The following is a 21,480-nucleotide window of genomic DNA, read 5'->3' as shown; positions in this document are numbered from 1 at the left end:
GGAAGGACATTATCACTTACTTTGAAACCAAAGAAAATAAATTATGTGCCATTGTCAATCTTAATATCTTACTAGGGAAATTCCACATGCATAAATGTAAATTTCAAAACTCAATCCCAATATTTAGTTTGTTTTTAATTGAAATTGAATATTACTTAAACTCTCTTAAATGAAATTCAAATTAAAAAGGTTTATCATTAATTGAAATTCATCCAGAAATTTTCAACAAATGAGCTGTCACAGATACAATTTTCAAGCACAAAGCTACTATGAAGTCTGTCACATCCCTTTTTTTCTTCTTTATTTATTTATTTACCCCTCTTATTTTCATTTTCATTGTATTGCTTATTGTTACTCTTATTTGCCCTGAATGTCTACTGTACAAACTGAACTGGAATGATTGACTGTTCACTTTACAATTTCAAATAAAGTTCTGCAAAAACAAAACAAAACCTCCCTGCCTTTCGTGCTTCCTAATCCTGTCCGGCAGGTGGCGCCTCCTGTCTGTGTGACTCCTGTGCGCAGCTGCAGGAAGCGTGTATGCGGAAGCGGTGTCTGAGCAGAAACGTGGATCGCTTTTAAAGTTATTACAGCTTCATCAGCGGTTTGATGCCATGAAGATAAACGAGAACACTTTACTGGAGGGACACAGAGTCGTGCTGGTTCCTTACAACGTAAACCACGTGCCCAGGTAACGTGAACAGCTGTTAGTGGAAGCGATCCCCGCATCACAGCTGTTTACTGTCCTCTGCCCCTTTTATTCCTCTTCTTATCACCACATTTTGTTACAATGTGTGTGTCTCTTTATGTGACAGTCTTTTAGTGCTAAGTATAAAACATTTGTTTACAATAGCATTTACAACTGCACAAGGAAAGGCAATACAAAGAATAAAGATTAATCCGTTCAGGTCATATTTACTGCTTAATGACACATTATTTGTCTTTAGTAAAGAGTATGTTTTAAGGCAGAGGTATCAAATACGTGGTCTTTCAAAGGCTTTGCGAAGTGTGAAACCTGGAAAAAGGAGGCATAATCTTAGCCTTTTCTCTGCTTTTGCACTATTAACTATTGTGTTGCAACTCGTTAAGATGTATTGCACTATAAGAGTGTTTCTAAACTGGTCATCCCCCTAAATTAATGTTAGAGATAACCTGTCATATAACACTGAAATAAAATGACTGAGCCACACAGTCATGCAGATGTTTTTCTCTGAGTTCTCATTCAGCTCATCGTTTGTTTTTCCATCGGATGCTTCTTTACATGTGAGTGTGGCTGTAAAAGTTAGTTAAATAGTTTGTCATGCAGCAGTTTTATTGACATAGCCAGCTGGAGAACTCCTGAACAGGTTGAGCCAGAAGCAAGATGCATATCTGCCACAGTTGTCTTCTATTATAGCCTTTTTCACAGCAAAATCACAAGTACCTCCCATATCATATCTGTATTAAAACATATAGTTCATAATTACCGTAATTCTGGCAATAATAGATTTTTCTCAACCCATTATTTATTTATTTTTTATTATTACAGCAAATGTTTCAATTTCTGAGTAATTTAGTTTGATCATAGTAACCAGCTGTCTTTGTTATTTCATATTTCCTGGGCGTCTTTATTAGTGAGTTTAACTTCATCCAGGTATCATGAGTGGATGAAGTCTCCGGAGCTGCAGCAGCTGACCGCTTCAGAGCCGCTGACCCTGGATCAGGAGTACGACATGCAGAAGAGCTGGAGGGAAGATGACGACAGTGAGGAGCCGTCAGTAGACATGATAGGAAAGCAATGCCAAGAAAAGCATTTTCATTGTGTTTGTGTGTTTTTATGTTGCCTTTCCAGAGTGCACGTTCATAATTTTGGACAAGCAGCGGTGGGCTGACCCCAGTGTGGAGGAGGAGCAGTGCATGGTGGGAGATGTCAACATCTTCCTGACTGATCCAACAGACCCTTCGCTGGCTGAGCTGGAGATCATGATAGCAGGTTCTTAAAAACATCTATAAGAGAGCAATCAGTGCATTTTTACATGCTCGGTGCAGACTTTTTGTTCAGTTGTTACATTGTTTTGATTCTGTGATAAAGAAGAAGTGTTTTTATTGTTTGTTTTTTAACAGAGCCCAGTTACAGAGGCAAGGGCATCGGAAAGGAGGTGACACGTATGATGATGTGCTATGGTGAGGCAGCCAGAACAGTCTGTCAGACTTTTAAAGATTTCTGTATGGAAATGAAAGATTTTTTCAGCCTTTTTTTAAGTACTGTAGACAGTATAGTACAGTTTTTACATTACATTTGTAAAAAACAGTTATTTTATGGTGGTGATTAGCGTGTTTTCCTCCATCAGGAGTCACCAAACTCGGAGTCAGAAAGTTCCAAGCAAAGATCGGGCTGGAGAACCAGGTCAGCATCACCATGTTCAAGAAGCTCCACTTCCAAGAGGTAACCAGATCCCACTGTGTGGAATTGTGGATATGCTCTATAAAATAAACCTTTTCTTTGGGAATTCAATACAAAGTCTTGCTTGCTGCAGGTGTCGCAGTGTGCAGTGTTTAAAGAGGTGACACTCGAGCTGACGGTAGATGAGTCCGTTCGGACGAAGCTGCTGGACGATGCAGCTCACGTGAAGGAACGAGATTACAGACAGACCTGCAGCAGCGGACCTGAACTGCTCTCACAGTGAGGTTCTATACTGAGCTTCTCACTCACCTTCTAAAGACTTCAGCTTGTGAAGCAGGATGATGTGACAGGATGACATGTGAATCTGAAAACTTGCAACAGAATTCTGTATTCGAGTCACAAGAAATGTTATTTTCTGTCACATAGTGGCAAAAAATTCTGATTATAAGACAAACAGAGGCAGACAAGGACAAAGCCATACCTCATTATACAATTTTAAATAAGGAAATCCAGATTCACAATAGAGTTGAATGGGTTCTTCCTTTTTGGATACGCTTCACCAGGTTTGTGGAATTCGTCTTGGTGGTTTTGGTGTGATCTTGCTGGATGTTGGACTTTGCGGAGGAAAAAACCTGCAAATTGTAACCTGAACACTGTTGAAAAACAAATGCATAGGTGTGAATATGACATCAAACTTTCATCCTCACGTATCAAATCGTGTACTGTAGTCGAGACATTGATTTAACCGTTGTCATCTCCGACCCGAGGAGTAAAATGAAATGAAAGATGCTGTGGCTGATGTTTTTAGTGGAGCTGGTTCACTTTATATTGATTGCGTACCACCTTAGCAAACTAGAAATCACTTGCCAATGCAAAGATTTGTGCTTCTCTATCTATAAACCAAGTTAATATCTTTGGTGTCCTTTGTTTGGAGAAGCTTTACACTTAAAATTGAAAGGTGATGTTTTTATGTTTGGTTCAGTATTTCTATTGACCAGTTCTGACTTTTTGAAACTAAACTTCAAATTGGACCAAACTGATGGTTTTAGTCACCAGCTTTCAGCAGCATTAGGCGCTACTTCTTTTTAATTATTCACTCTGTCCCCAGAATGAAATTAAGAGCTTTTTTCCACTTACTGATGCACAGCCATTAAAAACCACAGCCTAATGTGTTATTTACACATCTCTTATACATTAAAGTCTCATATTCCTCTTAATGTCACATATTTTTCTCAATTTTGTTGCTGAAAACTGGTTGGTGTCAAACATTAAATGCCAGCTGCGGGAGCTTTATTGCCATGTTTATTTTCATACTTCATACTCCTAAATCTCACTGTCCTCCTATTCAGTCAACAATGGACATTCATGAGGTCTTGAGATTCAGGAAAAAGGACTAGATGTTACAGTCCCTGATGCATTGCTTTAGATGGAGAGACTCTTGAGGGATGGCTGTCATGAGGAAAGGCAGCCCAGAAACTTTACCAGCAGTACACATCGTTCTGTGCCTCAACTTTCGGTCTTACCCAGGCTAATCTGCCATTTTCCTTCCTTGGTTAGGTTTAGGGATTAAAGATCTGATCTAGATTATCATTTTAAAGTTTAGGACACATCGTCAGTAGTGGACCTTGGATTCATCGGGTGTTTCGGCCATTATCACTAGACCCCCTCATATAAGGAGGCCCTGCCAGGGTTGATCAGGCCCTAGAGCGTGTCACTGGTTTATGTTAAACTGTTATTTTTCTTCTCCTTTCTTCTGTTTAGTTTCCTACAGTTTATTTTCTATCTATTCACTGCAACTGAGAAATAATACTTACCTCTTTAGCATTTATGGAGCCTAAATTCTTCAAAGGGGTAGAAATGATGATAGAGAGAAGTAACACAAAAGGGACAAGATAGGAGAGAGCAGAGAGGAGAGCCGGAAGGGGGGCGCCCAATCTGGCTTCCCAGACCTCCCCGCCGGATCGGGCTGTACGCTCCACCTCCCCACTGCCTCCCAGAAAAGGGGAGAAGGGCAGAATATAAGATCGTAACTAACAAACTAATTAAAATTTTCCTCTTCTCCTCATCAACTTCAGTTAAGTCGTATCATTACTGTGTGATATTAGCACAAGTATGATACAAGCTAATGCTAGTCTACACCTTAAGGGAGTTCTGCAGTTAGGTCCATAAGTTTTTGGACATGTCATATTTGTGATTTTTGTCCCTGTACACAACCACAGTGGATTTTATATCAAAGAGCAGAGATGTGATTGAAATGCACGCTTTCATCTGCATCCACCTTCAGTTTCTGCTTCTTTGTGGGTCTTTCGGCCTTCAGTAACTGAAAACCATGCTACACTGGGTTCAGATCATGTGACTGACTGGGCTATTGAAGAATACAATCCAGATGATTCTTAAACTGTCAGGATTTCCTTTTTTATAAAGACATCTGTTGATTGCTGACCTGTGAAAGGTTTTTTCCCCATCAAGTTTAAGACTTGAAATCAACTCCAGATGAACTCCAGATTTATCTGCCTAATTTGTCATTAAATAATGATGGAACAGGCCTCATGGAGCTGTAAAATGGATTACTTCTGAGCCCTTAAAATAGGGAAAAGATATATAGAAATTCCAAAACAGGTGATATAATGTACTTTTTTTTCTCAAAATTACCCTCAAAAAAAGTAATTCTCCCAAAAACATGGACCTAACGAAAAGCAGATTGCAGTGTGGCTGCTTGAATGATTGTTCAAGACTGAAATGATTTCTTTCAGTCTTGTTTTGTTAGACTTGAACTGAGAGGTACTTTTTTTTTTTGAAGAATTGCTACATTAACTTCAGTTGTGACACCAAACCTTTAATTGAATTTCCTTCCAACCCTATTTTGGAAAATCAGATTTAGGAAACACCAACCGCCACTAAAGGCACTTTCCACCCATTTTCTTTCTTTTTTTTAAAAACTTATTTGTTGTGGTTTCCCAGACTTCATTCACACAAAATGGTCGTATTAGACAAAAAGCTAATGGATGGCAGCGGCAGCTAAAACGGAACGCTTTGTTGGTCATATTAGGTGGTTTATAGTCTCAGGTTTCAATTGTCCAAGGAGTGCATTCTGAGTAATGTTTGTGGTATTGTTTGCAATTTCTAGCTCGTTTAGTTTAGTTTTAGTCTAGTTTTGGAGAATGGCTCTAACAGCACAGAGTCCTCTGAGGTGTCTTAGTGCAGCTGTAAAAGTGGATCAAGATGTTTTCTTAAACACTAACAATGATCATCAATGGTAACTTGAATATGAGCATTATAGTTCTTTTTTGACCTTCTAAGCTGCATTTCACCACCAAGCCCATCCTGGTGCTTTAACATATAACATACCAAATAATCACATGAGCTCCACCTGTTTGTCACATTGATGTAATAAAGTCAGAAGCTCCAGAGAAGCTACATTCAGGCTCATTACACACTGATTCTCTATTACTTTCTCCATCACCTGAGTACTTTATGTTTCACAACATTTTACAACAACGTTAAACATTTCACCAAACTGCAAAACCCAGGAAGCCAACTATCCAACTTGTTGGGGTTATAACTAAAGAAACGTGTCAGCGTTTACATAAATGACCAGGATGTTGACCATTTCTTCTATTCCATATTGCACCACCTCAACACTATTTTGAATGCTATGCTAAAGCTGAAATACGTCGAATTAGCAGAGGAGAGATGGAACTTAAAAAAAAATGCATAGTACAAGTCCTGCCTTTATTTATTGTCTGCAGCTAATGTCATGAAATGGCAGTGCAGAGACTGAACACTATATTTTACATTAACAAAGACAAAACTAGACCTGAACCTATTGACGGCATTTTCTTGTCACCAAGGTGTTATTCTGTCACAAACAATATATGAGCCAAATATGTTTTGCAGCACATTTAATTATGCCGACAGGAAAATTACACAAAAAAACAGATTTTTTTTTTAAAAGGCTTTTTATTTACACTGCTAATTCAATATGCACATTGAACTAGCAGTCTTGGGGGTTAGAAAGACATAGATAGACATGCCACGCTTTTAAAAACAGCACACCACTCTTTCAATAAAGTGAAAATGAATGAAATTTACAACTAAAGATGTTTGAAACAGAATATCTGAATGAGTTTTATTTGCCCTTCACCGCTGCATCTGAATTAAACATTCATTTATTGCGACAGTAGCAAAGCTTGTTTATTGGTAGTCCAGTTTAAAGACAAATTTACAGTTTGTACATTGTTACTGAAAAATTTGGTCTGCGATAAATACTCACAGTTGGGAAGCAGGAAAAATCTATGAAATGATACAATCTGTGCAGGATTTATGAAAAAAAAGTTATCAAGTTTAAAATGACCTGTTGTATTAGAATCATCAGCATTGGCTGAGCTTTAATTTATATCAGAACTGAAATTATTTAGTATTTCTAAATTTGCACATTGAGCTTTCAAGGTAAACGTTTGTTTTCTGATTTGCTGTTTTTTTTTATTATAAACGCACATAAAGGAAACAGAGCTTTATAGTGAAATGGAAGACATCGAATTCAATCTTGGAAGATGGTTGTTGGGCCACTGGATGGAGGCCATCCTTTCCTATTGATAAAGATCTCTTCCTATGACATTCATACACCATCAAAGTAATGAATTACACTTTATTTGTGCAGACAGATTTCTTGCACGTACTACAGCAGCATTTATTTATTATGCAGAAAAACCGAGATGTGCTGTTGAAATTGCCCTTTTCTTTTATTAAACGGGATTCGATTTGTGGTTAAGCAACTTTACACCGTCAGAAAGGGGATTTTTGCTCTTGTTAAAGATCTGGAAGCAGGAAACAGGATGTACTAAACAAGAGATTTTGCTCTCTGCTGGATAATACCGACACTTTTTCTTAATTACCTCTGATATCTTTGGTATTCGTGTGACTGAAAATGTTTTGCCGGCTGAGGATATAAGCTGTGACAACATAAAATCCACTTCTATCATTTGGACTCCAAAGTGCAAAATTAAGGAGGGTTGACTATATGGCTGGAAAGGCTTTGTATTGACACAGCTTTTACTGCACATGCTCAGACTGCCTAATCTAACACTGGCAAATGGACAACTGTGACTGGCAGCTAACATGTGACTGGTGCAGCACAGACAGGGCCCCCTGACACTTCACTGAACGTCTCTCAAATACAGCCTGTGCTCCGTGTAATGCACAGAAAACAAACCAGCTGGCTGCTGGTCAAAGTGCAAAACATGGTTGACAGGGAGACATTTAAGATGATTACTTCTTCTTCTTTTTTAAAAAACACACTGTAGTACAAAGAGGGTACAAGAGAGACAATTCCATAGGAATTTAAGATGGTTTTCACACCTGTTCCATTGTCATTTATCTGTACAGACCTTTCACCTCCCCAGCATCACAAACATGGTAAGGAGATGCAGGGTTACCCATTTTAATGAGACTCATGATTTCTCATATTTAAAAAACAAACACACAAAATCCCTTGGTTCACAGGTGATAGTGGAAAACCTGGAGCTCTGAGCTTTGATGGAGGCTTGAGTATTTAGTTCTTAGATGTTTGTGTGGATTCGAGAAACTCTTTCGCTGCAGTCGACAGATTCTGCACCAGCTGTCTGAGCACAATCTGCTGCTCTTTGGCCCAGGATAGGCCGTCGTCCACTGCGGCGTTTATCGGCAGACAGAAAGCTTCCTTTTGCAGGTCAGTCAGGTGACAGACAGCGGCGACTCCAGCCAATCCCACAAGCAGCAGGAGGAGGAGCTTGAAGATCAGACCAATGACAGAACGGCGAGGTTTAGGCTTAGACTCCACAGCGACCTTTTTATCTGCTGTAACGAAACACATGCTTGATATCAGAGTGACTCGTCAAACCAGAAATAAAAGATTTTCTGACCACTGAGTGATTTGTGCATTTCAAAGAAAAAGGAAAAAAGAAAAGGCCTGTCTTCAAACATAGATACGAATACTTTCTATTTCAATAGATTTACCACCTGCTGCCTGTCCGTTCTTCTTCTTCTTCTCCTCACTTTTCTTCTTCTGTTGCTCTTGTGCAGCCAGTGCTGCCTTCTGAGCATTGTACTCTTTCCTCCTCTTCTCCTTCTCCTCTGCCTTTTCCCGTTTGCGAGCCTCCCTCTCTCTGGCCTCCCTCTCCCTCTGCTTCGCCTCCCTCTTCCTCTCCAGCTCTGATTAAAGGATGAAGGAAATGTGGCCAGAAGAGATGCAATTACACAGATTTATTCTTGCTGGGACATTATAAGCTTGTATTTCAGGGAGCTTTTTCCTGCTGTCCATAAATGAGATGAAGTGCATTTACTTCTTTTCACAGCGGCAACAAGACTCCCATTAACAACGATCCTCTCAGTCTGTTGTTTGCGATACTTTTTCAAATAATCCAGAACAAAAACAACCCACAAAATTATTGTGCGAGTCTGCACTAACCTTTAAATACATTTATCTAACTGAAAACTCAGATTTTTAACAATGATAGATTTGAGTGGTGGAGCAATGCATGACTGAATGAAAGAATTCATGAACACACTTTACAGTAAAGTCGTAAGTATAGTTTTCCTTGTTTCATTTGTCTTGATGTCTGCTTTTTAGATTCATACTATTTAGACTTTTTGTGTTTTAAACCTCCAACTAGGAACATAACATACTTGTGCCTGTGTAAAAATAAACTAGCGTAATAGCAGTCTTATTTTACACATGTAATCATTCTGTGTCACTGCAACTTTTAACCACAATGTTTTAATAGTAAGAACAATATTAATTGTGATAGAATTCACCCTCAAAGTCCCACATTTTCATCAGAATTATTTTTTATTATTCATTCATTTATTATTTATTTTTATTATTATTATTTTTCCTGTTTTATGGTTTTTTTTTGTTTTAATAGCACTTCTGTAGTAGTAATTCTATAATCCTCCATTTTTATTCAGTCAACATTTTCAAATCCTTTTATAGTCTGTTCCAAGGGCACAATGAGACTCGTGCTTCATTAATGTACATCAATCGGTGTGAATACTAATGGTTGATAACATCTAAGTTTCCTTACTATACGCAGAGCATTTTAAATGTGCGTTTTCATAATTTCTACAACCCTGGATCTCAGTAAGAAATACTTAACTTCACTGTATTCCACTGCATTTGTTTTTTTAAAGCTACAGATGAAGTTTCCGCTACATTTCACACAACTTCAAAAATGTGTTGTTTGTGTGGACGATACACAGGATAAATATGTTCCTGTAACACTTGGGGAGGATATGACCCCACTTTGCAAATCAGTTTCTTTTAATGTATCAAACAGTTTTCTCAACCAAATGCAACAGTATACTTGTTAGTTTAAAATAGCTTTTTTTCTCCTAGTTATTACTTTTTTGAAGTTCTCAAATGATTATGTTGCCTACCTTTTTCTCTTAAAAGTCGTTTCTCTCGAGCATGATCGACCTCCTCCTGAATGGCTCTCATGTGCTGCAGAACCTAAAAAACCCCCACGATCTTTAGTATTGGACGCATTTATGGTAATATCATCAATTTGCTGACTCGTCATTCTCTCTGTCACCTTAGTGGCGCACTGTTTGCACTGTTTCTCATCCAGACAGTCTCCTGCTGCCTTGGCCAGGCCAAGCTCCAGTGGGTTATCCTTTAGGTCCAACCATTTGAGACTCTGAACACAAAGACACACACAGAAAGAGCCAAAACTGAGCTTGGGAACCTCAACAACCACACGCTTCACACCTTGTAATTACAAAGTAAGAAAACAGCAAGTTATCAGCAGCAAAGGTTAACAAAAAAGCAAAGGATTTTTGTTTAGAAACATATACTAGCGTCTTCCTGAGATTTAGGAGATTTACATCCAGTAGGTCAAACTCTGGCTATGAATTTAGCTCTTTATGCTAAGCTAAGGCTGCTGGATGAGGCTAACTTAAACAATGGATGCACATCTATCAAAGAACACCCACCCTGAGCTGAGAGAAGCTCACTGGCAGGTTTGTCAGCTTATTGTTGTACAGGTCTAGATGCTGAAGGTTCACCAGGTTCCCCAGGTCATCTGGGAGACCGGTCAGCTGGTTTTTACTCAGATCCACCTTCACTAGGTGGGTCAGGTTGCAGAACTCTGGCTGCAGGAGGATAACCCAGTCAAAGAGACACACAGCAGTTATAAACATCCCAGCTCATTCATTAAGACATTTGAATGCATGCAGGGTAATTCAACTTGTCGCTCCCAGAGTTTCAGAAAATGTAAGTTACTGAAAATACTTCACTAAAGCAAGAGTGATTACTTTTTAAAACAATGAAAAAGTAACTAAGACAAAGAAATACTTAAAACATTTGAAGATGATCAATTACCTAATAAGATAAAATAATTTTGACCTCTAAAACTTCTCAAACAAACAGTCTTTGCAAGAAATTGTATTATTAAGAGCATCAACTTGATCAAAAACAAACAAAATGTTTAATCTGAGTGTTCAATACTCACAGGAAGGGAGGTAATGTTGTTACAAGATAAGTCCACAACTGTTACTTTGGGGAACAAGGCCTATTGGAAAACATCACATTACAAGTCAAGTTTGACATTAGTGGCAGGTAATTATTTAACAGACATTTTAACCAAGAAACAGAAATGGGAACAAACCACAGCAGAGTAACGGTGAGTGTAAAACTACAGTATGCTTTGAAGCAGCTGAGTAACTTACCAGCTCCCTGACTGGCACCTCAGTGAGATTACACAAGCTCAGGTCCACTTCATTCCCACTGATTTTATCCTTCAGGTTCAACACTTTGCTGTTTTTACTCATCCTGGAGTCTGTGCTGAGTAAACACACATCACAAGGACTGTCACAAAGAAATACTGACATGAGTGGCCAGTTTCTGTAGTTTTTTACTGCAGATACTTCTGAACTAGCAACAGGAAAACCCTGCAATGTGAACATTTTACGCGACCTGCTCACCTGTTTCGACAGCTGCGGCACAACTGTGTTAAAAAGTGAAACACGACGAAAGAGAGCGACGGATTCACCTTGTAAATGTGGTTAAAATGCGTTAGAAGGAGAGCTCTATAAGGCTGGAGAAACTGCTTCTGGCAGCACTGACTGCTTCAATGAAAATCCACGTCACTAACTGAGCGACAATACGGAGATACTGAAGCGAACAGCGCCCCCTGTAGCAACGGAGGAAACAGCGCACTGCAACCAGTGCTATCTTTGATCTTATTCTTAAAAGTCATAATATACTAAATTATAAATGATGAATATGATAATATGAAATTATTAAATAAAATATAAATTGTGAGTAATAATTATAAACAAATTAAAATAGTTAGTGTGTGGGGGCAATAGAAATGGCAGTTATATTTGATGTGTCAATCCATGCTTCTCTTCTTGACATCCCTCAAGTGCAAAAGAACCCAAACTTCAGCATCTTCTCTTAAATTTACATAGATGTGAAATTAAGAGGCTTAAACTGATTGTACAAGAGGAAGCTTTAATGAAAAGTTTTGCAATTGTGCAGCGTTTCTAATGGAAGAATTAATGAAAGAGTCCCTTTAGCGCTGAGCCCAAAGACAAATTATCTACTATATCTTTCACCAGGCATTGCTATTAAATTGAATGTTGAGAAATTCTGTAATTCAGAATTTGTGAAAATTTACATTGTGATTTGTAAATGTAAATTTACAAATAATAAAATTCTACCACCTGCAACTTTTAAAATACAACATCAAGAAATAGCCAGAACCAATGTTTTATCAATGCCAACTTTCTAGAAATTGGCAATAGTCTAACACTGCACCAAATTTAAAATATATTATATAATAAGAAGAAGAAGAAGAAGAAAGAAGAAAAAGTATTTACCATTTTGGATAGCTTACAGCGTGGAGGTAGATCTCTCTGGACTGCACACTCACCCACACACATACACTCAACAGGAACACTTTCCTTAATTCTCTGTGACACACATTTAGACATTGCTCAAATATTTTGGTTCATATTAACATGATAGTAGGACAAAGTTGCTGTCGATTTGTCAGCTGGACATCCATGATGTGATAATGTTTCAATACATCCCAAAGGTGCTAGGTTGATTGGCTGGTTATGTTTGATTGGCTATTTAGACATTTACAACAACAAGCAGTTAAACAAGTGTACCACATAAAGACCGCTGATTGTACATTCCAATTTCCATTTATTTTGTTTTTTTCATTTGATCACCTTTGATACATGCTCCTGGTTGGTTTTTTGGTTGTTATAGAAAGACATAATGACTACGCATTAAAAGAGCATACAGTTGTAAATGTGCACATAAAGCAGCAGTAGCTACATTGTTTTACATTCCCACAGATGAGCTTTTAACTCGATTTGTCAGCTACACTTACAAAACAATAGACTTTAAATAATTCATTGTGTACTTGAAGAATAAACTGAGCATTTCACATCAAAAGAGTGTAATACATACAGTAATGTATAACAGGTCAGTAAATATTAGATGCATCAGATGAGACAAAATTGACCTAACTGGCCTATTCCTTGGTTTAATCAAAAGGAAATGAACTACAGGTGTGAACAAAGACCACACATAAGTACATGTAATCGGCAATATTTATTATTATTATTATTATTATTATTATTGTTGTTGTTGTTATTTCATTGGACTTTAGAGATACTAGTCTTCAGCAGTTCTCCACAATGAAAACATAGTTCCTATAAATACAGTAGCTGCTATGATATAGCAAATTAAGAAAACCCTGTTGATGACTTTAACCATTCTGGTCCAGTAGCCGGATTTCTCCTCTTTGCTCTCGTTGCTGTTGAGCAGATTCACAGTTTTCTCAATCTTCTCCAGCTCATCTGAGATCTTTTCCATATCAAATGACACCTCCATCAGTTTGTTGGTGCTACCCTAATGTGGTTTTGTAGAAAGGCAATTAACAAGGTTTTAGGCCATATATGGTCTATTAGTTGCTGCTACATGCAATAAACATTTTTTGCCTTATAATGTAATTTTTTTCTCATTCAGTATAGGGATATATTTCTTCCATGCTTATAATAGCTGTTGTACTTTAATCTAACCTCTTTGGTCACAGGTGGTGCTTCATCAGTAGCTGCATCATAGACAGATGCACAGTGAATGAATTTTGTCATGTCTAAAGGACATACAGAACGCCACATCATTAGAATGATACAAACAATCAGTATATAGTAAGCTCTGAAACAGTCTGAGCTTGTAAACCGTACCTACACATACAAGCCTGCAAGGGTAATAGAGGTTTGTATGATAAGCTTATATGATACTATGGGACAGCATACCTCTAAAAGAGCACTGAAAGTTGGATTTGCGCTGTTTTTCCCCACATCTCTCAGTCAGGCTTTGGTCCTCATTTGTCTCATTGTGTTGGGCTGTTGAGTCTTTCTCAATCAGATACATCACCAACATTGTCTCCAGTAGGCTGAGCAGCATGAGAGCAAAAATTCCAATACAGTAGATTGCTGAGGAGAGCAGACAGCATCAATAAGATGGAGAAGTAAATAATTATTGAGTCTGTAAGCCAGATTAACCAACAGTCTACAGCAGCACATAACCATTTTTTAAAGTTAAAAACTGCTATTGGTATCTACTAAAGAAACATTGTATGAATTTTGCAGTTTTTTAATTTGTATTTTATTCTTTTCCTTTTCAGAGTGCAACATTTTGAGAGTAGAGTATTAAAATCATACAGATATGACTTATTAAGGTTTGCACAACAATTAGCCCTGAAAAATAACAAAAACACTCATATACTGGTAAGTTTGTTTCCTTTATGTGAAATGCCAGGGGATGTATAATTGACATGATTGGACTGCTCAAAGCACTAACTGTATTGGCTGTGTACTGGTATTTTGATGTGATACAGCAGAACTTAACTGAAGTGAAATTAGACTGGAGCACAGAGTGAAGGCCAGAATCCCAGTAATCACAAGGACACATAATGTGTTGAGTCAGCAAAGTTACTTGTTGTTACAGTGAGATGAGCAGCTTGAAGTGTTTTGCGGGTGGATCAGTACATCTTTGGTTGCTTTGGTCATTATTAAAATTAATTGTGTTTTAAAACAAATAGCTCAGTGTTAAAAGATCTCAACTCTGCAGTAAAACTGGTGCACTATGCACAGTCAAACAAAGGATAGATTCAGCTGCATTACCTATAAGTGGAACCTTGTTTGAAGAGCAGGGCAGAATCTCATTGAGAATAAGTTGCATCACTGTGACAGCGAGCAGGACAGTGATCTTAAAGCCGAGTTTTTCGCCACCACTGTCGGAGATCAGGAAAGAAGCCAAGTCCAGAAACAAGAAGAAGAGGACTGGCAGCAAGAAATTGGCAATGTAGAGTACAGATCTCCTCTTCATGGTAATCTGCCAAATTTTATGTCAGGTGGTTATGTTGGATAGAGGTAACTATACATATGCTAACAAGATAGCCACAGAAAGACAAGTAACAATATCAAACATTTTTTTTGCTGCAATAAACAAAGATTATGTGACAATGTGCAGTAGCAAAAAGAATATTATATTCAGTTCAGTTCATTTTTATTTCAAACATGTGACTTCACAATCATTACAAAATATCATTCCATTCTTTTGTTTGAAAAGGAGTATTCAGAAGTATACACGTATTAGTCCCTACCCCCTCAAATTTTACCTCTCATTGATTTAATTTTCTTTTAGCCTTAAATTAAGCAAACAACATATGAAGCAAAAGTAAAGCAAAGACAAAAACAAAACAAACAAATAAACAAATAAACAAAACAAATAAACAAGCCCCACCACAGAATAGTTACTTTCATATAAATGAGGACTGACGGTTTGCAGATTGACAAATTATGAGACAAACAAACTAAAACACTATTACGAGCAACATTACCGCCCTGGGTTAACCCTGTTTTCTTCATTCTTATATTTGTTAAAAATGTGTTTTTGATATTTCATTTTAAACTGGTTTATGTTGTTACTTTCTTTCATTTCTTCTGTTAGACTGTTCCATAATTTAACTCCTGCTATAGAGATAGACAAACTTTTTAAAGTTGTTCTAACACTTTGTATTTTTAAATTCCATTTCCCTCTTAAGTTATACTCACCTTCTCTATCTATAATCAATTTACAGATTTCTTTTGGAAGCATTTTATTTCTTACTTTATATATTATTTGCACTGTTTTAAACTCCACTAAGTCTTGGAATTTAATAGCTTGCATTTTGAAAAATAGTCTATTTGTATGATCCCTGTACCCTGCATTATGTATTAATCTGATGGCCCTTTTCTGTATTATATTTATTTATAAATTATAAATAGCATCTTCTATCTGAGCATCCCTCCCTTGCACAGCTGTTCCCTATACCGTTATAGGAGTCATATACATGCCGCCGCTGCCTCAGTCTGGACTGGCTATATATTTTTGTTGATTGATGCAACTTGTAGTTTGTAGAGATCACCTGCAGATTATTTGCCCTGAGGCCTTCCATCCATCTATTTTGTGCTGTACATTCAGTTATTTTACTTGGTAGTTAACAATGTCTGCTTTCTCTGAGAATCAATGCCGTTTGATCGGTATGTAACTTTGACTTGCAAAGATCTTAGCATTATTCCTGTCACCATTGTTATGCTACATTTAAAGGAACATTTCTGTACACCTACACTCTCTTTTACAAATGAAGTATATATATGAGTAATTTATGTATATTAATAAAGTGACTATCCATCCATTCATCCATTCTTCTCCACTTATTTTTTTCAGGGTTGCGGGGAGGCTGGAGCCAATCCCAGCTGTCACAGGGCTGACACATAGACTCAGACAACTATTCGCTCTCACATTCACACCCGAATTCACACCTATGGGCAATTTAGAGTTTCAAATTAACCTATCCCCACTAACTACATGTCTTTGGACTGAGGAAGCCTGAGTACTCAGAGAGAACCCATGCAAACATGGGGAGAACTCAGGGGAGAACTTCAGTTTTCAGGCCCCTCTTCTGTGGAACCAGCTTCCAGTTTGGATTCAGGAGACAGACACTATCTCTACTTTTAAGATTAGGCTTAAAACTTCTCTTTTCGATAAAGCATATAGTTAGGGCTGGATCAGGTGACCCTGAATCATCCCTGTAATGCTGCAATAGGTGTAGGTGGCTGTGGGATTCCTGTGATGCATTGAGTATTTCTTCTTCAGTCACCTTTCTCACTCACTATGTGTTAATAGACCTCTCTGCACTGAATACTACTTGTTTTTAATCTCTGTCTCTCTTCCACAGCATGCCTTTTATCCTGTCTTCCTTCTCTCACCCCAACCGGTCGCAGCAGATGGCCCCGCCCCTCCCTGAGCCTGGTTCTGCCGGAGGTTTCCTCTTGTTAAAAGGGAGTTTTTCCTTCCCACTGTCGCCAGAGTGTGCCCCCCCTTAATAAAGTGTATTTATCTGAAATATATCATTGCTAATTTGAACCAACTAACTTGGCAACAAGCACACTGCATTGCTCTACAACTTACTAAACCGCAGCAGCATGGATAGTGATATCCTTTATTTGCTGTAGAAAGATGAGTCATCATAGTGTGGCTAAAGTATGCAATGTACACGATTGAAAAACAACTTTTTTATTCTGCTTTTAGCAATACTTACAGTGTAAATAATCGTAGTTTGGTTGAAGCCAAAATGGTTAACAGTTTTGTTGGTGACTGACATGTTGATGAACAGCCACTCGTACTGTGTGTGCATCACCTCACGAGACCACTCTGAGATCAAAGTACTGTTTTCCTGGTAGAATAACAGAATTTCTTCATCTGTAGTGAAATATAAAAATAACTGTGAGCAGTCCAACAAGGAAGGAATACATGTTGTGGTTTCTGATGCTGTGTGCTCATCAGACCATTGAAAACACATGCAAACAAAATGTTATGGGCTCACCAGAGTGCATGATAGACTTCACGGAGAGGTTGCAGCTCTGAATGTCAAAGGGGAATTTGTACACGTGCATCTTGCAGGTGCTTAGCACTACCTGATCATTCCTAAATTCAACCCAACCGTAATTCCTAATGTTGAGATAAGGACTTGGAGAGGCTTTGTCCTTCTCTGTCCTGAGTAACCAATGAGAACAAATTAGATTATGGTAACTAAAAATAGTATATTATCTGTTACGGACTGTAACAAGCTAAGTACACCTACTATGTAAACAAAAAACTCTCATGTATAAGAATGGTATTTTTTTAGTATCTATAGCATAAAACAGCTAACTAGCTACTGGTGGGAGGAGCTTAAATGGAAGATTCATCTAGCCACATCTTAGTTACTCACTGCGCTGCTTTAAACTGCTATGAACTAAAAATAAACTAGGGTGACCAAAGTCTAATTTCTGAAGTTCGAACACATTTTGATATTTTTTAAAATCAGCAGTTACACTGTCTGAAGGCTGCTGCATACAGCAGATACAGCACAGAAGAGAATATTACAGAAGAAAATGACCTGAAAAATATCATTTCTACATTTGAGAGAGATTTCAAGAGGCTTACAAGGTGAGATAGTGGATAGTTAATAATATTATTATTAATAATAAGAAGGATGCTACCGGTAAAAACTTTGAACAAAGAGGACTTAAACAGTTTTGTCTGCAAAGCAGTGATGTCTGACAAAATCACCACATTCAAGACAATGGCTGCACTGTGATCATTGCATCATATTCCCTCTTTGTTTTTTGTATGGTGATTCAAAGTTTCAAAGACAAAATTAATGTCTCAGGTAAAGATTGTTTTTTTCTAACCTTTTCATTAGCTATATTTTCTATTCCATTAGCTATTTGATGACTGAAAGGTTACAGCTTGATGAAAATGTATGTTTTCCCTGCAAATTAATCTAAATGTCTCAGGCTTTTGTCATTTCTAAACAATAAATTTCTTTGGTAGTGACTGTTTGTGAATCAGTGAGTGTTTATTAAACTTACATTTCTTCAATAGTTAGATCCGGCATCCACAAAAGCTTGGTTGGAACTAATATATGATCAAGTCCACAGAACTCATTTGGATCCCACCAAATGTGCTCATTGTCCCATCTCTGCACAGAGGAATGAGAAAAAGAGAGACGAGGTACAAGTAGAGGGGAAAAAAAGCGAGGAAAAGATGAAAATGTCATTTTAAAAATAATACTTTTAATTTCACCAATAGAGTGAGAAATTATGTATTTTTAAGAATAGGCTCACCAAATAAACCCAAATGTAAGAAATGAAGGTCTGATCAGTTTCTCTCTGTGAGCAAAGAAATTGAGCAGTGTTACTTCAGGGAGAAGCTGAGCTTTTCTCAGTGCCATCTCACACCATCTGATGGCTAATGGCATACGGTTAATTCAGTTCAATTTTATTTATATAGCTGTAGCTAACTGCCACGACTGATTGGGGGTGAGGGAAGGAAGACAGGACAAAAGACACTCATCCGCAAACCACTGTGCAACCAGAGTCCACCACAACCCCCCGTTCCATGTCTTTTCTGACTTAATCAACAACTTTCCATGTAGTCAGAGAGGGGGGGTCGGTCACATACAGATGGAAATGACAGTAATTAATTGACTTAAATTGTCCAGACTGAAATGCAGTATTTAAAAAATTTCCAGCTCCGTGAATGTAGCTGAAAAAGATGGTTTGCTATGATCCTTTTAATCAGCTACAGAGGGAATAACATTAAAAACAAGAGCAGTCATTAAAAATAAACAAAACAGTAAAAATAACTTACCACATCTAGGATGGCAAAAATTTTCATTTCAACAAATATCCATGTAAGATGATTGTGGTGTTTAACAGGCCGGCTCAGAGTGTATTTGTGACTGTCTTGGGTTAGGTTCAGGTAGTTTACAACAGCCTGAGAACTGCAACTTTCATCTGTGTCCATTTGTCTATCTGAAATGAATACACATATAATGCATTAGAGAGTAAATTCCTGCAAGAAAAAGAAAAAACAAATTCCACCTTCCACTCTTCCATGCTAATTAAATTTGCTTTCAAAAAGCACTTCAGTGATCTGGTGGTTATCGAGACTTCAAACTTCATGTTTATCCATGTTAATGCTTATGAGCTAATGGCGTCAATGAACAACAGAACAACACTTCTGTGGGTACGTATAGACTGCTTCAGGAACCTTTTAACAAGCCATGAAAAGCATGGGATCACAAATGTAACCCAGGATCTAGGGGCTTGTGGTCACAAAAAGGCCTGAATTGAGCATGTATATGTAATCAATTCTCTAATGAAATTATTGTAAATGTGAAGATCTGAGCAGACAATTAAATTTAAAAACAGTCTTCATTTAAAAATAAGTTTTCTAAACGCATAAGTTTCAGCAAGTTGTTATTGACTCAATACAGGCATAAACACTCAACCCAGAATTAAAACAATAACCTGGTTCAGTCTCCACGTATACTCACAGTCTACAATATTAGACAGATTGAGAAGAAAGACAAGAAGAAGAAAAAGAAGAAGTTTTGCAGGTTTTGTTTCATACTTCGCATTCGTTCAAAGATCAGAATATCTTCAGGATTCTTTATCTCTGCCGAGTAATTAACTGAAAGAAGAACATATGGGATGTTATTTTCCACATTTTTCAGTATATGGTATTTGGTAAGTGTTGGTTTAATGTATTTATCTGTTAGTATATTTACCTTGGGAGGAGCAGCTATATTTTATGGCATCAAATCCATTTAAAATGCTCACAAGTACATGTGTACCTACTATTTTTTCTTTATTTAGTCAGGAAAATTATCCACAACAAAAACACTGCCTGGCTAAAGAAATGGGAAAGTTTAATGATTACACAATATTTATATAATTAGATTCTTACATGGCATTCCAATTTCTTGTAGCTCAGGACTGGAAGCATTTCCATCTGGCAAAAAACAAACATATAAACAAACAATACACATCTATTAGATTATTCATATTTCATCATCTGTTAATAACATCTAACTATGTTCTTATCCACTTGTACAATTCATTGTCACTATGGGGCTGGCAGGGTATAGGGCACAGCTTGGAGAGGTTGCGAGCTCATCACAGGGCAAACACAGAGCAAAAAAGTTTTGAAGTGTTTGTTCTGTACCATAATCTTGTCTCTCTAAACTGGAGGCATTTCCACCTGAAAGAAATGAGTTTTTTAATACAAAAATGAAAAGCAAAATTTCCTACTTTGCGTATTTTATCATCCAGGAAGGACAGTAAGATGACAATAGTTACAAATATCAACCATATTGTCAGTTTATGCAAGCCACAAAGAAAAGCTGCACTCGTGACTGATCTGGGCTGCCTCTTTTACTGCCAGCCCAGATCAGCTAATTGCTCAGTTTATACCATTTACCCACTTGGCAAATCTTATATATAATATTCTTTTAAAAGTAATAGTTTGTTTGAGCAGGAATTTAGCAACCAAAACTTGGCATGAAGGTTAATCATAGGCCTTTGTGTAAATATTGTCAGTAAATTATTCCAACTGGATACATCACAGAGATGCCTACAAGATGCTTAGAGAAGCAAGCATCTATCCTAGACTAAAATATTTATAATAAGTAAAAACAAACAGTCTTTCTATAAATTTAACACACATGCAGTACACAATAACGTCTCAGCTTACCTTTGAGGAGGAGTAGAAAAAAGAAACCCACAATTCTCATGGCTGTGAGTGTGTTAACCTCTCTATGTTGTCTGCACATGCTGCACTAATCTCACTGTCCTCACTGGAAGAGGGCGGGGCAAATGTAAAGACTTACTGCACATCCATGTCCACATCAATTGTAAGAGCATAATGGCTGCAGCATATTGGCAACCAGTAACACCAATGGTGCTGTTACAAAGTCAGTGAAAAAAAAAACTGCCTGAATGTGAAAGTAAATAAACAGAGCAAAATCAAAGCAAAATCATTATTTATTAGTAGAAATTAATAAAATGTGATAATCATTGTTTTGTACTGGTGCTGTATAAATTCCACTTAAGACGTGTGGACTACATTTCACACTTACATACAATCTCTTCAATGCATGTGGGCAGCCATCCACTTCCTCATCAGCTTTGCTAAAAGCTAGATGTGGTGAAGGACTTTTTTAGAA

At 37.5% G+C, this 21,480-nt stretch overlaps 3 protein-coding genes across 7 annotated transcripts; 1 reads left to right on the top strand and 2 right to left on the bottom strand.

The window, feature by feature from the left end:
- Positions 1–319: 319 nt before the first annotated feature.
- nat9 (N-acetyltransferase 9) lies at positions 320–18,282 on the top strand. Of its 3 annotated transcripts, none has more exons than XM_085285068.1 (7): positions 320–691; positions 1,634–1,743; positions 1,832–1,972; positions 2,104–2,163; positions 2,331–2,425; positions 2,517–2,662; positions 16,663–18,282. In XM_085285068.1, exons 1-7 carry the CDS (start codon positions 615–617, stop codon positions 16,808–16,810), a joined length of 777 nt encoding a protein of 258 aa, XP_085141194.1. In that variant the 5' UTR covers positions 320–614; the 3' UTR covers positions 16,811–18,282. The 3 variants fall into 3 exon arrangements, with proteins under 3 accessions (XP_085141194.1, XP_085141196.1, XP_085141195.1); XM_085285069.1 differs by having other exon boundaries at positions 560–691; positions 1,615–1,743; XM_085285070.1 differs by lacking the exon at positions 16,663–18,282 and having other exon boundaries at positions 2,517–3,600.
- lrrc59 (leucine rich repeat containing 59) lies at positions 6,271–11,509 on the bottom strand. Of its 3 annotated transcripts, none has more exons than XM_085285067.1 (8): positions 11,342–11,509; positions 11,087–11,201; positions 10,870–10,929; positions 10,352–10,510; positions 9,952–10,056; positions 9,797–9,869; positions 8,381–8,572; positions 6,271–8,215 (listed from the first exon to the last, which is right to left on the bottom strand). In XM_085285067.1, exons 2-8 carry the CDS (start codon positions 11,186–11,188, stop codon positions 7,935–7,937), a joined length of 972 nt encoding a protein of 323 aa, XP_085141193.1. In that variant the 5' UTR covers positions 11,189–11,201; positions 11,342–11,509; the 3' UTR covers positions 6,271–7,934. The 3 variants fall into 3 exon arrangements, with proteins under 3 accessions (XP_085141193.1, XP_085141192.1, XP_085141191.1); XM_085285066.1 differs by having other exon boundaries at positions 6,271–8,218; positions 11,087–11,196; XM_085285065.1 differs by having other exon boundaries at positions 6,271–8,218; positions 11,342–11,508.
- LOC146568777 (5-hydroxytryptamine receptor 3A-like) lies at positions 12,331–20,239 on the bottom strand. The gene is made up of 11 exons (XM_085285064.1): positions 20,223–20,239; positions 19,887–19,946; positions 19,122–19,285; positions 18,596–18,640; positions 18,341–18,450; positions 17,311–17,480; positions 17,026–17,186; positions 14,564–14,774; positions 13,694–13,873; positions 13,457–13,530; positions 12,331–13,286 (listed from the first exon to the last, which is right to left on the bottom strand). The coding sequence occupies exons 1-11, from the start codon at positions 20,227–20,229 to the stop codon at positions 13,050–13,052; spliced, it is 1,419 nt and encodes a 472-aa protein (XP_085141190.1). The 5' UTR covers positions 20,230–20,239; the 3' UTR covers positions 12,331–13,049.
- Between the last annotated feature and the right edge of the window lie 1,241 nt (positions 20,240–21,480).

This window comes from Mchenga conophoros, linkage group LG8 (assembly GCF_057382185.1).
Source record: "Mchenga conophoros isolate Kocher_MC1m ecotype Shallow Benthic linkage group LG8, M_conophoros_male_GT1.1, whole genome shotgun sequence".
NCBI lineage: Eukaryota > Metazoa > Chordata > Actinopteri > Cichliformes > Cichlidae > Mchenga > Mchenga conophoros.
The sequence above is the reverse complement of the archived record's forward strand: the minus strand, read 5'-3'. Positions and strand labels throughout refer to the sequence as shown.

Bases quoted from the DNA above. Each gene is read 5' to 3' on its own strand.
- lrrc59 (XM_085285066.1), bottom strand. From the start codon at position 11,188: ATGAGTAAAAACAGCAAAGTGTTGAACCTGAAGGATAAAATCAGTGGG. The intron at 10,057-10,351 runs GTGGGTGTTCTT...CTTTGTGTTCAG, and splicing joins TGAGCTTCTCTCAGCTCAGG to AGTCTCAAATGGTTGGACCT. The intron at 8,219-8,380 runs GTGGTAAATCTA...GTTTCGTTACAG, and splicing joins GAAGAACGGACAGGCAGCAG to CAGATAAAAAGGTCGCTGTG.
- nat9 (XM_085285068.1), top strand. From the start codon at position 615: ATGAAGATAAACGAGAACACTTTACTGGAGGGACACAGAGTCGTGCTG. The intron at 2,164-2,330 runs GTGAGGCAGCCA...TTCCTCCATCAG, and splicing joins ACGTATGATGATGTGCTATG to GAGTCACCAAACTCGGAGTC. The intron at 2,663-16,662 runs GTGAGGTTCTAT...TCTCTTCCACAG, and splicing joins GGACCTGAACTGCTCTCACA to CATGCCTTTTATCCTGTCTT.
- LOC146568777 (XM_085285064.1), bottom strand. The intron at 17,187-17,310 runs GTGAGCCCATAA...ATTTCACTACAG, and splicing joins GAAGTCTATCATGCACTCTG to ATGAAGAAATTCTGTTATTC. The intron at 13,874-14,563 runs GTAATGCAGCTG...TGCTCTCCTCAG, and splicing joins AAACAAGGTTCCACTTATAG to CAATCTACTGTATTGGAATT.